Here is a 16,350-nt window from a genome sequence, read left to right on the forward strand (position 1 = left end):
CTCATGAAGACACACTCGTCTTCCTCAAGTTGGCGAAAGCCTATTTGCTTCATAGTTTTGGTAATGTGACGTTGCCAGAGGAGAGGCGACCTCCTGAGGCCATATAAAGCTCTGAGAAGCAAAAGACAACTCTCATATTCCTCAAAGCCAGGTGGGTGTCTGACATACACCACCTCATCTAGCCAGGCGTTTGTGAACGCATTGACTGCATCTTTTTGCCAGAAACGAAGTCCAAACCTGGCTCCAAGGGCCATCATGGTTCTGAAGGTTCTGGCAGCAAGAGTTGATGCTGAAGTGTCGAGATCGTTCGGCGGTTGAAGATTGCCTTGGACACAAATCCTTGCTTTGAACTTGTGAAGATAGCCGTGCTTGTCGAACTTATAAGTGAACACCCATAATAAGGGGATAATAAAGTGTTTTTCCTTGTCGACGTTGCAGATCTGAACTCTCTTCCATGTGGCGATATCCCAATGGTGTTTTAGCTCAGATTCACAAGCAGCTTTCCATTCCTTGAAGAAGGGGTGCTTTTGAGCCTCTCTCCAGTTTCTGGGAGTTGGAGGAAGATCTCTCTTGTGCATCTTTCTTGTCGCATCCATCGTTGCGCTATGGAGTGCGCTTGTGTTGGCGGATATGTAGGCGATATACTGCTTCTGATAGAGACCTCTCGATTCAGAGCCTGCTGCCTCTTTACTTGGTTTCCGTCGCCTCGGGGATTTCAGGATGTTGGAAGAGTCAACCCCTTCACTTTTGTCGTATTTCTGGCGTCTTTTGATAACGTTGCTGAGGGGCTGTTGACCTACACCTTCCAAAGTGTTATTGTTGGAAGTATTGCTACCATCTCCACTCGTTGGAGTTGGTGAAGTCGCTGATTGGGTTGGTGATGAACCTTCTGGTCGAGGGGAGCCTTCCACCCACCCAGGTTCGATCTGATGGTCCCTATGTAAGGGTTGATTTTCTTCTTGTTGAGACACTGTCTCTTCTGTGTTGACATAGATGGTGTCATGGATTACTTCGTCTGAAGTAATGGCTGACGATGAAGATGGAAGTGGAGGGCTACTAGACATCACCCCCCCAGCCGAAGAGATATCGAGGCTGGTTTCTGTTCCTCTTACAGAACTGCCAGGCTGGCTGGATAGGCGGTTACCTAGCGTCACTTCTTCCCTAAGACAAGGTAGAGTTGGAAGACTATTATCTGGAGCGAAAATAGAACTTTGGCGGTCTGACGGATGAGTTGCATAGGTATCTGGGGCCGCGAAATCCTCTAGAATGGATTCGATATCGTGATCAATATCGTCATGGAGTTCCAACAGGTCTAGATGCCCTGTCTGCTCTCTTATCTGTACGGCATCAAGTTGCTGGACTTCTGAAGGATTGTAGACAACTGATTCGTCAAATGACACGTCTCTGGATCTGAAAACCTGATTCAGAGTAGGGACCCATATGCGATAGATGTTCGAGCTATCATATCCACAGAGATAGCCAATATGAGCTCTAGGTGCCATCTTGGCTGACTTTTGGCGGCCAGCCATGTAGTTTTTGGTCAGAGGATAGGCTCTGCAACCATATCTCTTGAGATGGCTAAGCGATGATAGTTCTGGGCGCTTTGTACCCTTGTTGGCATTCAGCCACGCATTCGTCTTTCCTTCTGGTGTCATCCAGTTGATCTTCCTTCTTGGAGTTCGGTTGCCAAGATAGACGGCTGCCGCTGTTGTCTCTGGCCAGAGTTGTGGGGGAAAGTTTGACTGTATACAGAGAGCTCTTGCTGCTGCAAATATAACTCCCCCAGCTCTCTCGGCTTGGCCGTTTTGTGCTGATGTGTATGGTGCTGTTCTCTCCAGAATGATCCCTTCCTCGGAGGTGTAGTCCTCTATGTTGGTCTGTAGAGACACATCCCCATCAAGCCGTAAAAATCGTACAACAATATCGTATTGCACTGAGAGAAACTTGACTAGTTGCTTGATAAATCGGAGGCCAAGAAGTCGTCGATGTGGAAGTGCTCTCTGGAGCTTCAGCTTGGTGTATGGGCATGTGGCGATAATACTGACTTTCGCCCCATTGTACGCTTCCTCCATCAGAAAGAAGTCAATGTTGATCCTCTCGAATGGGTAAGTGGTTTTGTAAATTGGTTGACGTCTTGAGATGCTCCTCATTGCTTTGGCCTGTCTACATGTCTCGCAGTCCTCTATCAGAAGACCCTCTATTCCTGCATCTGAGGATGCCTTGGATAGGTGTTGAAGAGCCGCCTTATTTGCGTGGCTGAGTCGTTCGTGCCACAGTTTGGCGTTCTCCTTGCTGGTTGCTCGAGGCTGAGAAGAGGATGAGAAATAGACTGCCCCTTGGCCGTCAGGAGGCTCGAGATGATACTGTGATTCTAGTATCCAGATTTGAAATTGAGGACTGCCCTGATTGTCTTCAAGGCATCGTTGCCTTGCCGAGAACCAAAGTCCTTGCTCCTCTAATCTGATGGTACTGATCAGGGTAGTTGGAGCGTCTGGTACTAAATATGCGCTGTTGATTCGCAATTGATGAGGTTGGCCCATTGCATCTACTGCATTGACTATCATGATCCCTTTTGCGGTTGCAATAATAGGCCCATTTGGGGTGTCAAAGGTCTTCTTGACAGGGTTTAGATCTGCAAAGCGAGATTTGTCCCATGTGAGGGTATCTGATGCCCCGCTGTCAACAAGTACAGCGTGTTTGTTATCGCTGGCTTGAGCGATGTGCTGACAGCTGCCATTTGGTTCTTCTGGCACTGAGCTGGTATCCGACCAGTCAGTATCTGAGTCTGATGGACTGGATGCCCGTATGTAGTTGGCCTTGCTGGCCTTCTGTTCTGCCAATTGGTCTGGAGAGACGCTCTTGGTCCTGCTTTGCTCTATCTTTTCCTTTAGCCTAGGGTTGTTGGCAAGGAAATCTTGAGCCATCTGGATCTTCGCTGTGTCTCCAGTCCAGCCGGATGGACGAATGTATGGGTTCAAATAGAAGCATTCCTGATAAAAGTGCTTCTTCCCATCTAATAGACAAAAGGGTTTCGGCCTGTTGTCCTTATCCTTTGGTTTTCGGCCAAAAGAAGCGTTGTTGGTGTTGCCCTTGGCTGAAACCCGTGGAGATTGGCCTTCTTCACGCTGTTGCCAAGTGGCATATGCACCGCCTGATTTGGAGTCTTCATCTCCATGCCCAGCCTCTAGCCAGGTTCTCAAATGCTGAAGGATTTTCTTGCCTGTCAGCCGTTCTGATGGATCAACGTCGTCAATTTCTTCCCTGGTTGTATCCCTAGCCATGGGAGCGACGAAGTCTGGATATACCCCTTTCAATGCGTTGAGAAGGGTGGTTTGTTGATGAGGTACACTCATCTCTTCACAGCCCAATCTGACTGCTTTGGAGAGATTGGTCTCACAAGATTGAATCCACTCTTGGGTGCCTGATCTCTTGATCCTCATGAGATGATCTCTATAGGTCTTGTAGGTAAGTCTTTTCTCCGCTTGAGGAGATCGTTGATACCTGTCCTTCAGGCTTCGCAGGGCTTCTCTTGGAGTATCAGCATCCACTAGCCAGGAGAGCATGGTTGGCTCGATAGTGGTGGTGATGTCTCTCATGGTTTTCTGAAGCGCCTGGGTTCTTCGCTCGTACTGCCTAAGCTCCTCGATATATACTCTGCTGTTGGCGTCAAACAGAGTAACTTGGTCGCTATTTGGGTCGACTGGCAGTTGTGGTCTGATAGGCGCAGTCAAGGCCTCATCAGAGTCAGGGTTGCAGAACTGCCATATCCCGTTAGATTTGGCATTCATCCTGATGAAGGTATACCAGTCTGGCCAGTCAGATTGGCTTTTAAGGCGAATAGTAGTCTGTACGGTAGACATCTTGTCCGATAGACTAATAGGTCGGTTGTGATACCCGTGGATTGACCAGGTGCCTGCCTGGGCTGCTAATAGACAAAGAGGTAGTTGACTGTGTGATGCTTATTCAGAGTATCCAGTGGTCAGAAAGACAACTGGGCTCATAACTGTTGGGCAGCGATTATCAGGTAGGGGGTCAATGGGATGTATTGATGAGTATGAAGAACGAGTGGCTATGGGAATATCCCGACTATCTATATAGTGAGTGGAAGACCCTTTATACTGGCATATCCTTGGCAAACTTAGTCATGCTTGTGTAAGACCATATTGTTTCATAGGCATGGTGTGACAATCGTTGTAACGAGTGTACTGGGATGGGCCTGACATCTGTCAAGTTGGGATGTTGAGGCAGGGTGGAAGCTCTCAGAGGCCAACTGCAGTTAGGGGTAGAATGATGAATTACTGAAATCTACTCCTCCCTCGACGTGTACTCCCTGCGCTGTATATATATCTGAGCTGCTCCTTTGTTGCTTGGACTCCTTACTACCTCTGACTAGCCCCTATCCGGGAGGGCTCTGACATTATCCAAGGATCGTGACAGAATCCATGCATGCTTCTACGCGAGTCATGGACATAACCCATTCGGAATGGTCTGACCATCACGAAACAGGCCAGACTGTCATTTCCACCTGGTCCTAGCTCTGCAAGACTTATTAGGATAGCATTAGGCCCACAAGCCTGTGGTGATTCCATCCACTCTTTAGTACGAATAGACGCTCTTTTCTGCTCACTCACATATGCATATTCCGCTGGCCACCCTGACTAACCGTCAGATCGCTTGGATAACTCATATCCAACATATCCTTATCCTTATCTCTTATCTCTTATCATCACGTGACTTGTCCATAGTTCTTCCGTTCCGTGAGAGGGTGCCTAGTGTTCCTTGTCCTCTGCATACATGGTGCGCTGTAGCCGCCGCGAGCCTGCGGGGCAGGCCTTGTTCTTGGTCATGCATGTTGGGTCGTAACATCTATCTTATTGAGATAGTTTGTCCTTGACTTCCTCCTTAGGTTCTTTATAGAATATAAAGATCTTAGCATTATCGGAGTAATTAAGTCGGGCGTAGATTTATTTAAATTCTATAGTATAATACGAGGCTAATCCCTTCTATTAAAGGTTAGAGAGTTCTCTCTCATAGTATCGTTCATCATCTAGTTCTTAAAATAAAGATAAAAGTATATTTTCTTAAATCTGTATAACGTGGTTCATCAGTCAGCCGGCCGGACCAGTCAACCGGACGTTTTTTCCCACGTCCACAACAACATCTAGTATTTCTCAACCACAACGCATTAAATCAATTATTGGTTGTCGCTATTAGAATCTCCTGATGATTTGACATCTTTGGAACAGGTTCGTGCATTATACCCAGTCTTACCACACGCACCACAGCGTCTCCGAGTCGGCTGGGCTCTCTTTGATGGACCCCCCTCCTCATCCTCTCGAGGTGCTGGACGTTTACCTTTTTGTTTCTCTTCCAGCAAACCCTGAGATTCCTCTATACTAAGTGCCCCTCCAAGCTGCACACGCGACCTTTTAGCCCTCCGATGCTTAGCAAGTGCTACATTCGCATCCTCAAGGGTACGAAGCCGATCAGTCAAAATAGTGATTGAGTGCGCCATTGCCTACGCACCCTTTGACAATTGCTCAACTACAGCAATAATTGGTGTCGGTGAGCTTCCTTTATGAGCAGAGATCCGGCTTTTGATAAAGTTAGACTTTGAGACGGCTTGTTATAGGTTAGAGGGCGTTTGCGACTGCCAAGGTGGTGGTGTTGAAGGGTTGGCCATAGGAGGTGTAGGCGTCCGTAAATGCACATCAAGCTTTTTGATAACATAGTCTGGGTCCCAAGGTGAAATTCCAGCGCCTTGGAAAGCAGACCTGATGTTTTCCTCATTAAAAACCTTGTTGTGGGCCTGGAAGGCAATAAAGAACTCAGACTTGGTAATGTGATTTATGGAGGCTCTAATAAATAGGTTGATTTTATCACAGTATGCGCGTTTTAAAGGCGAGTAAAGCGCAATATCTAATGGCTGTAATAGATGCGACGAATTTGCAGGCATACTGACCGTTACAATATTGTTCTGCTTGCAGTAATCGTCGAATTCGGCCGATAAATGGCTCTCATGGCCGTCGATAATGAGCATCCGGTAGACGCCCTTAGTTCGGTTCTTAGTATGTTTGTCGAAGTGTTTAATCCAGTCAAGACCCGTCTGATTATCCGTCCATCCATTAGCAGTGGGCTTGATGACCCAGTTGCCCGGAAAACCTGATTCCGTGGTCCAACTGGCAAGGTGATGTACGCCCTTGACGATCACGAACGGAGGGATGCACCACCCGCCCGAATTGATACATTCAATGACTATAGCACATTCACGGTTACCCGGCTGGACAGACTTTGCTTTGCCGCGTCGATCGGCGCGTATTACTACTATTAACGCGGTGATCATGCCCATCATGAAGCCAGTCTCGTCGAAATTATATAGGTCCTCCTCTTGGATTCCATACTTGGTCATCATGTTGCGTAACAACACAAACCACTTTGAAATAACCTCTGGGTCTTCTTGAAGAGCCCTTTGATAATCGTATGGACGATTCAACTTGGTTTTCAGAGCAGGCTGTGAGTCCACAAACCGCCTGGCTTATCGCTTGCCAACAGGCTCGGCATTACGCACTCGCAGCAGGAGATTGGCCATATTTTCCACACCGCCAAGGCGCAAAGGAAATCCTCTAGAATCCTGTTCAATAACGTATTAGAGGAGTGTTTTCTCTTCGATCGGATCGAGTTTATATCGTTGGGGTTGAGTTTGTTCGCGTCGCGGTCGGTTATTTATTCTATCGGCTAAGGTGCTCTTCGGGATACCGTAGGTCTTTGCGGCACGCGAAATGCTCAAGTTACTACCTACAGCGCGTATCGATCGGATCGCTTCAATCGCAAGAATGACTTTGTCTTCTTGGGTGTAGATTGGCATTATGGTTGTTGAGATTTTACACGTCAAAGGTTTAAGTGGTTTGGACATAAGTGTGTTTAGAAAAAAACGTCCGGCTGACTGGTCCGGCCGGCTGACTGATGAACCACGTTAGTCCTTTAAAGATGCCTTGGGTCTCTAGCTTAAGAGTATTCTAGTCGTTAGTTATTATAAAGTCGGTATGTCGTAGGGTATATATGGCGTTAATTGCTGCCCGTAATTAACGGCGTCGTTTTTGCGACACGGTAAGATATAGTTCGAACTATACAAGGGCTTTTCCTTTTAAAAAGGAGGTAGTATAGATAACCTTCTTAGCTTTATCCTTAAAGTTCATTTCATAGAAGCTTTAGTAGGCTTTAACTTACGTAAGAATCCCTTTAGTTATCCTGGGGTTCTATCGAAGGCTTAAGGTGAGTTAAGCCTAAGTTTCCCTCGTTTATTATATAGTATAGTAATGATGTTAGCGGCACCGTAGAGAGTATTAACCTTCTCCGTAAAGTAGTCCGCTTCCTTGGTCTTGTTCTCAAGTCGCTCTATAGCATTATTAAATATTTATTATATTATAACAATGTGTTACGAGCAGGACAAGGCAACCAACTGTGGCACAAAGCAAAAGCTTCGATAATGATGACTCCGGCATCATTGTCCCTTGTTCTGCATTATATAGCTACGCGCCCACAGTGACAAGTTGCGGCGGGCGTAACATTACTATTAGCAGTTTCGTAGGGTCAACTTACTAAACAGGAGCAATTATAGTATTACGGCTAGCTAGTCGTAGTAAGGTATATTTGCAGAAGTTGAGGCTGCGGAACTGGTAATAGTAATAATCAGATGTAATAATTAGATGATTATTATACTAGGTCGAATCGGTCTCAAGTCGGGAAGGCTTCGGTGATCAATCGTAATCTTGTCAAAGAGGTTCTTAGGGAAGATAAATGAAAGTGATTATAATATTTGATACGAAGTTAATTACTAAAGAGCTATGGAAAGTCTATCCTAGAGCCCGGCTCGAGTCTATCCTATATATAAGTCCTGATTCTAGATATATGTTACGAGCTGGACAAGGCAACCAACTCTGGCACAAAGCAAAAGCTTCGATAATGATGACTCCGGCATCATTGTCCCTTGTTCTGCATTATATAGCTACGCGCCCACAGTGACAAGTTGCGGCGGGCGTAACAATATATTCTTTATCCCTTAGGTCGTCTTGGATCATTCTAATCCAGAATGATCGTTTAGCCCCTATGTTGATGATGATGATGATGTATTTAACGTCTGGTAACAAAAGGACGTGCCGGGCGCTATGCCGACATGGTCTATACTAATCTAAACTATATTACAGGCTACCGTCTTCACCTAACGTTCCTGTTCAATGACTCGGGCAAATTTCGGAAAAGAAATTGGTCTCCTCTATCCATTCGCATAGAAGAGAGGCTCCCTTAGCGGAACCTAACAAGAAATCAATACTTGCTTTGGCCATACGTTGGCGGAGGTAGCGCGGTGTAGCCTTGCGTCCACGCTTGCAGAAGTAGAAATGGACTGGTGTCTTGGGTTTCCCACAGCTGCAGTTGAGCAACGCATCTTGATGAGCGAATCTCTCGTGGTATGCTGCAAAGTCTCCATGATGGGATCTTGCTGCGTATAGCCTTCCTAGTAAGTGCCGAGGGAGGCGGAGTTCGGGCGGCTTGGGGTGAAGAATCATCTCGAGGTCGGCATATTGCCGAGGGCATTGGGACAGCCATTTTCTGGCAAAGGCTTGGAAGGCAGCTGCTTTAGCTTGCCTTTCTAGGTGCGCTAATGAGGGCTGTGGTTGTGATTTTGGGATTAGTTTGCAGGCTTCCTTGGCTAGAGCATCCGCTTCTTCATTTCCTGGTACTCCCGTGTGCCCAGGGCACCACCAAACATAAACCCTGCCGGGGGTTGTCCAGCTCTCTCTTTGTCTCCGAGTCCAGGAGGAAGAGAGCCTATTGAAGGCCCTAAATCTAGCCTGGCTGCTTCCTGTGCTCTGGGAGTATAGTCTAGCCGCGACTGCGAGGTTGTCGAGGTAGATGTGGACGTTATCTACCATACGAGCCGTAGGAGCCCGGGTGGCTTCTATCAGGCCGTGATACGTAGCATATGCCTCCGCGTTATATACCTCAGTTTAGGAGCCGAGTGGTTCGGATCCGCGGAAGATCTGCCGTATAGCTTGGTACCCTACCTAGCCTGCTCCGGCGGAGGTGCTGCTGCCGTCCGACATCTGGGACCCGTTAGTGTAGATAATAATGTCCCGCTTGGAGAAAGTTGCCATCCTGCCTGCAAAGGAGAGGGCCTGTTCTTCTTTCGTCTTATTAGGTTCGTAGCCGACCCTGGCGAGGGCTGTCTGCCAGTCCGCTAGTTGCTCCCAAGGGGGGAGTTCTATCGGACCGATGTATCCGGTAATTTTGCTTACGAGGCTTGCCATTCGTCGTAGCCGTGAGTCTGGTCCTGATTTGTCCCTGAGTCTCGTTCGGAGAGGGTGTCGCTCGTCCAGACGATGGATTCTGGTGGACGCTGTGTGGAGCTTCGCGTCCAGTATCACCTCTGCTGGGGGTAGAGCCGCCTCGCGCTGTAGGATCGGTATAGGCGTAGTTCTGTATACGGGGACCATCGCTCTGATGGCTTTGGTTTGCGTTGCGTCTAGTTAGTGTAGTAGACTACCAACCCCGTTTGAGATAGTACGTCCATTCTTTATCCGGCTCTTACCGGGCCACCATGCTTTAGATTTATAGTACTGAATAGGTAATATATAAGAGGTGATCGCTTGACGAAGTAAGTACGCAGGCGCGCCCTAGACAGTATTCCCTAGTCCCCGTAGTCCATTAACTACTTAGCATGCTTTTATAGAGAGGTTTCTTACGTAACTCTTAAATATGAGTTTACGGTCGAAGTAAACGCCGAGCCAGCGTAGAGAAGAGCCTTCTTTAATAGCTTAAACTATATAATACCTCCTATCCGGTAAACCTACTATGATTAATAGGTTTCCGTCTTTTCGTCTCTTAGTGAAGTAGATTAGTTCGGACTTATTAAGGTCAAAAGTAATTCCTTCCGTCGCGCCCCATCCTAAGGTTTCTTTCCATTCCTTGGTTAGGATGTCATAGTTGTTCTCTAGTGATGTTAAGCTTACTAAGATAGCGACGTTATCGGTATAGCCGAAACGAGATCGCTTCCTTCTTAGGCAAGCTATGCCTAGCTTGAAAAGAGGTTTAATATAGAGCATAACTAGAATAGGAGACACGGGTGAGCCTTATAGTAGTCCGCATTCGAGACCGAAGACGTCTCCTACCTCCCCATCAAGCCTTATTCTTGCTCTCCTTCCGGTAACAAAACTTGAGACCCAGCGTACGAGGTTCTCCGGCCATCCTTGTTCGTAGAGGCGTCGGACCAGTCGTCCTGGGAGCACGGCGTCGAAAGCCCCTTTTATATCGAGCGTAAGCATAGAGGTAACCAGGCCTCTTTGCCAGGCGCACTCGATGTCGTGGATGGCCGCTGCGATGAGGTCGCTGCAAGAGCGAAGAGGGAGTGCTCCAAACTGTTGATCGTGCAGAACACGATGTTTAACTGCGATCTAGGTAAGTCGTCTGGCGATGAGTCTCTCTAAGCCTTTTCCGAGGACGGCCAAGAGCGCAATTAGCCTATAGGAGCGCGGGAGTGTCTTGTCTCTTTTTCCCGGTTTTGCTAGGATCACGAGAGTTGCTTCTTTAAAACAAGTAGGATGCTAACCCTCGCGTATACACCCGCTATAAAGTGAGAGGACAATATCCTGAATAACTGGCCATGCTATTTTCAAAGCAGTCGTAGTGATTCCGTCGGTCCCAGGAGTCGTGTTTCCCGCGGTGAGAACCGAAGACCGTACCTCGTCCTTCGTAACCTGCGGGAAAGGAAGCGTAGCTTGCCTTTGTAAGACTGGGCTTTCTGTTGGTATGTCCTCGGAGATTGCAGCGTTTCTAAGGAGGATGCGGGTAAATAAGTCGCGCTTCTCTTTTGGTTGTGAGATAAGCGTGTCTTGGTTGTCTATATCTCGGAGTGGCGGGGTCTGAAAGGATCCTGTGGCTTTGTGCTAACCGACTATTTTAAATATGTTTTTATTTGAGGAGGCTGAGGAGATCTTATCTTTCCAAAAGGCATCCTTGGAGCGTTTAAACTCGTAGAGGAAGTCCTGTTTTAGAGCTTCGACCTCCTCTTCTTCCCATTAGTAGTTCACTCCGGCTGCGCGGAGTCTTGCTAATATCGCTTGCTTACTCATATAGGCTCGGTGTTTACGTGTGCAGCTCTCGCTCTAGTATGGTCTCCCTGTACCTTTCCCGAGCGTGCGCTTTGTGGAAGCCGTGAGTGCTTTAATAAGACAGTCCGTAAGCTGTTGTGCTAGGAGATCTAAAAACTGTGGGTCTTGGATGTTGCTTGCAGTGCGGCGCATGGGTTGTAAGTTGCGTTTAATGATGCCGAGGAAAAGCTCCTCGTCCATCGTATCGAGCCGAAACCTTCCCGGGGTCTGGCTGGGTAAATCGATCAGGGCCAAGGGGACCCGGGTAAGCAGAGATTCGTGGTCTGATGTCGTATGTAGTGACGTTTCTATACTAGTGGAAGCCCCATGGAGGTTACTGGACGCCCAGCATAAATCTAGGGTATTGCCGCCTTTGGCGTGGGTTTCACCTATAGGTAACATTAGGACAAGGCTAGCGGCTTCTGTCCATTCTACTAGGTTTTCAGCGTCCGGGGAACTCGTGGCCTCGGGCTGCCACGTCCAATGGTGTAAGTTAAAATCCCCCGCAATCAGTACTCAATCCTCAGGTTTAGGTTACCAGGCCGCTAGGATGTTCCTGAGAGCCTAGCCAGATCGCAGAGAGCCACGAGGGGCGTTATATACGTTAATAACTATAAGGACCTCCTTCGTTCCTAAGAGGAGTCGTAAGAAGAGCAGGTCTATGGATAGATCGGGTAGAGGCCGTATTTATACGCCTCGTACCCTAGTTCCTCTACGGAGGTAGGTAAGTACCCTGGGACGGTCTTCGGTCCAGTTATCTACTAGGGTGAAAGTCTCAAAACCTGGGTGGTGTCTTCTGAGCCTCCTCTCTTCCGAACGGATAGACGGCTCTTATATTAAGAATATATCGATCTAGGCTGCATAAGCCAGGTTCAGTGCTATTTCGTAGGCGGATGCCCGCCTACCCATATTTGCTTATATGATTTACAAGGTTTTAGAGGGCTATATTCTTCTTTTATATCTCATTCGCCGGGGTACAGTCCATCGCTTATTCTTCTTTACGGGAATATCGATGCGACTGCTGGGTCGCATTTCTCCATAATCTTTCTCCCTCAGCTCGGATGGCCCGTAGCTAAGCCTTATCCCTCCTCTAGACTACCCCCTTCACCACTTTAGGTTAGATAGGGCAAGTCGCATCGAAGGCGGCGTAAGGCCCGTTACACGACGGGCATTTAAAGGGGCAGTCGCAGCCATCGTGACCCTCAGTGCCGCCGCAGGGTGCCCGGTGTTGATCAGTTGTGTAGGAAGGAGAGCTGCACATGAGGCATCTCTTCCTTCTAGTGCACGTTCGTTCGCTATAAAAACCGCCGTAGCGGAGACATTAAGGAGACCTCTTCTCCTTCGGGAACTACAGGTTTATAAAAACGCTGGCCCCTATCAAACGGAGGTATCTTAGTAATTGCCTTACGGCTTCCGCCTTAAACCAGGCTATCACCGTGCCTAGCCTTTCGACTTCGTCCTTCCTAGAGAAGTGTGCTTTTTCAGGCTTGAGTTTCGTCGAGACCTGGATCTCTTCAAGGAGCTCCTCGGTCGTAATTTCCAGCTCAGTGTTGGTTACTAGACAATACCTGGTATAAGGGACGTTTACGATATAGGCTCGGATCCAGGTATCGCGTTGCTCGATCGCTTACGCTTAGAGAAGGGCAGCGATCTATTCTCTGTTCTCTAGCAGGACTTTTACACCATCTATTAACAAAAATAGGAGTACTAATCCTGTCTTAACATAGTCGATCCCCTTAAGGGCTTCTCGGGCTTAGGGACTTAGCCTTTCCCGAACGAAGATATATATATCGTAGGCTTTCTCGTTCCGAAGCGGGCTTTCAGGCGATAGACGCGCGAAGACGCGTAGATCCTTTAAGGCCGCCCGGTTTGTAGCTTATTTTGCGCCTTGTTTGGCTAGCGTTGGTTCATCCTGTCTTCTGGACAGTAGCTAGCTCGCCGCCGCCGCGTATGAACGGACTAGGGGCGGCTGGTTCTGGGTTGTGTGCGAGGGATGCCCCTGGGAACTCAGGTCAGTCTCGCTAGGCCCTGTGCTAATAGCGTGCATAGACCTTGCTAGACCACGTTGATGCCGGTTTGAACGCTGTTTCTCCTCCTGAAGTTCTCTCTCCAAGGATTCGATCTTCGTCGGACAGTCTTTCAAAAACTGTTCCCTCTCGGCGTCCCGACGTAGGAGGTCCTGGACAAGATTCGAAAGCTTATTGATCTCGTCTTTAAGCTCAGAGTTGTCCTGGTGGTTAACCTGCTCAACCACTCTGACCTTTGCAGTCGGCTTCCGGACTCGTCCCGACCGCCGAGATATACCGGCGTCCCCGTAAACCGTGATCGATGGCCCTACATCTAGGGAGACCGCCATGGTCGTAGAATTTAGCTCGTATAGGCTGATATTAAGAGATGATAGTGCAGTGGGACGTAGCCCTCTATAACCTTAACAATTACTAACAGTGGGTACCTTTCGAGGTATGTGTTCAGAAGTTCTTGTTTAGCCCCTAAGTCGTATTAGATCATATTAATCCCAAATGATCCTTATCTTTTCATCACGTGAATTATACCATAGTTCTTCCGTTCCGTGAGAGGGTGCCTCGTGTCCCCTTGTCCTGTGCATATATGGCGTATCGTAACCGCCGTAAGCCTGCGGGGTAGGCCCTGTTCTTGGTCATGCATGTTGGGTCGTAACAGTATGCTCACTTTCCTTATCGTCACGTAACTTGTTCTATAGTTCTTCCGTTCCGTGAGGAGTCACCTGAGTTCCCGGGTTCTCTGCATATATCTGGTAGATAGCCGCCGCAGGCCTGCGGGGCGGGCCCCCTGGCCTCGTTATGCATGTTGGGTCGTAACAAAGGGCTACTTAGACTATAATATAGCTTTATGTAATAAGGGAGATTACTAGTACCTATAGTATACCTAAAATATATAGGGAACAGAGGTACTGTTACCCTATTGGTTGACTCGATAGATTCATAAGTCCCTATTGGCTCTACCCCGCCCTTGGCAAAAATGGAGCTATCTGGCACTCCATGGGATAGGCTGCGGTGAATTGGCAATCCAACTTAAACTCCACATAGAAGACGCTCGGCCATGTCCCAGAGCATCGTGTCTTTCGCCTAGAACCAGCATACGAGACGTCAGCCAGTGTACGAAAAAACACATTTTCCCGATAAAGTCTAACAATTTACATCTATCACAGGCCCTACTGACCCGTGGAGGCGCAAGATCTGCTCGGGCTCGTTTCTGCGGCCTGTCTGGTTCGTCGGTGTCGGTGGCCGGCCGAGTCCGGGATGATGGTGAGATCGGTGATTCTTCCATTGCTTCCTCGGATAAGGTAGACTATGCAAGAGAATGTGAATTGTGTCATTGTTCGTCAAATAGTTGTTGCAGATGGCCCGGCTCGGATGCACTTTTCCGTCTTTGGAAGCCCGGTTCCTCGGATGTCGGATGTCTGCCGATCCTGGTCATTCTCCAACATCCGCGGAAAAGACGGCGTTCCACCCCGCATACGGATTATTGTCCTTCAAATGGCACAATAGCACGGATCCTACCCCGCGTGACTACCTATCAGACGATTGTACCTCATACTTCTGTAGTTTAGTTCAGTTGGCGACGTTTAAAACATCGTGAAATTCCATGAGTTGAGCCGAACCAAGCTACCAAGACAAGAGAGGATAACTCAAAAGTTGAAATCAGAAATCATGTCTCAACGCGGAGTCATTCGGGATATCGTCATTACACCGGTGGCATTCCATGACATGCCACTGCTCAATAGCGTTGGTGTACATGAGCCATTTGCATTGCGCAGCATCATCGAAGTCATCACAGATAACGGCTACGGATTGGGTGAATCATACGGAGACTCGACACACCTAGACCGCCTGCAGCTTGCGGCCGATAAAATCAAGGGTCTCACAGTGTACGAAACAAACACGATATACCAGCTGTGCGTCGACTCCTTGACAGGCGACACCAGCACCGGCGGCGACGGTATGGCGGGTATGGTGACCACGGCCTCAGTCGCAGACAAGGTCTTCTCCCCCTTTGAAGTTGCGTGCCTCGATATTCAAGGGAAGCTCGCAGGGGTCCCTGTGAGTGACCTTCTCGGCGGACGCGTCAGAGACAATGTTCAGTATTCGGCATACCTCTTCTACAAGTGGGCAGGGCATCCTGGACAGCCGGACGACGAGTACGGCGCGGCTCTCGACCCTCCCGGTGTGGTAAAACAGGCCAAGAAAATCATTGACGAATACGGCTTTAAGGCAATCAAGCTCAAAGGCGGAGTCTACCCGCCAGCACAGGAGGTGGAAGCCATCAAAGCGTTACATGCAGCGTTTCCGGGTGTCCCTCTGAGGCTGGATCCCAATGCCGCCTGGACTGTTGAGACCTCAAAGTGGGTTGCAAGGGAGCTCGACGGGATTGTCGAGTACTTGGAAGACCCAGCCCCCGGAATCGAAGGCATGGCTGCCGTTGCCAAAGAGGCATCGATGCCATTGGCGACAAACATGGCAGTTGTCGCGTTCTCTCACTTGCCCACCTCTATTCTCCAGAACGCTGTCCAGGTGGTGCTCTCAGACCATCACTTCTGGGGTGGTCTGCGAAAGTCTCAGACTCTGGCTGCCATCTGCGCGACGTGGGGAATGCGTCTTTCGATGCACTCGAACAGCCATTTGGGCATATCGCTTGCGGCTATGACTCATCTCGCGTCGGCTACCCCCAACTTAGACTACGCCTGCGATACTCACTGGCCGTGGAAGCCAAAGGATGAGGATGTTGTCGTCGAGGGAGAACTAAAGTGGGCTGATGGCGGTTTGAACGTTCCCACTTTGCCTGGCCTTGGAGTTGAGCTGGATAGGAAGAAGCTGGCGCACCTTCATCAACTCTACCTGGATTGTGGATTACGGAAACGCGATGACACGACGTACATGAGAAAGTTCCAGCCCGACTTTTCTCCAAACGTTCCGAAATGGTAGAATTGTTGTTGTTTGTTTTATATTTAACGCCATGGCGGCAAGGGCGCAGCCGCCCTTGCGGCAGACCTCCCGAAATGGTAGAAACTTTGTAAATATTTGCATGTGACGTGTAAATGAGGTCATGAAATTAGAATTTCTATGAATGAAACCTTATTAAGAAGCAGTTGCCAGAATAGCCCCAATACGCTCACGCTATTTTCGGCCATGATGAGCATGACTTCCCTTATGGTTGACTACAGTACCAA

General features: G+C 48.5%; 2 protein-coding genes across 2 annotated transcripts; one reads left to right on the forward strand and one right to left on the reverse strand.

Annotated features, from left to right (window-relative positions):
- Positions 1–14,074: 14,074 nt before the first annotated feature.
- On the reverse strand, positions 14,075–14,482 carry BDP81DRAFT_417269 (uncharacterized protein). Its single transcript, XM_060589606.1, has 2 exons — positions 14,314–14,482; positions 14,075–14,248 (listed from the first exon to the last, which is right to left on the reverse strand). Exons 1-2 carry the CDS (start codon positions 14,448–14,450, stop codon positions 14,122–14,124), a joined length of 264 nt encoding a protein of 87 aa, XP_060451112.1. The 5' UTR covers positions 14,451–14,482; the 3' UTR covers positions 14,075–14,121.
- Positions 14,483–14,620: 138 nt separating this feature from the next.
- On the forward strand, positions 14,621–16,178 carry BDP81DRAFT_417270 (mandelate racemase/muconate lactonizing enzyme domain-containing protein). The gene has a single exon (XM_060589607.1). It carries the CDS (start codon positions 14,834–14,836, stop codon positions 16,103–16,105), a length of 1,272 nt encoding a protein of 423 aa, XP_060451113.1. The 5' UTR covers positions 14,621–14,833; the 3' UTR covers positions 16,106–16,178.
- Positions 16,179–16,350: the final 172 nt, after the last annotated feature.

Source organism: Colletotrichum phormii (genome assembly GCF_030913505.1).
Source record: "Colletotrichum phormii strain CBS 102054 chromosome Unknown BDP81scaffold_2, whole genome shotgun sequence".
Classification (NCBI taxonomy): Eukaryota; Fungi; Ascomycota; class Sordariomycetes; order Glomerellales; family Glomerellaceae; genus Colletotrichum; species Colletotrichum phormii.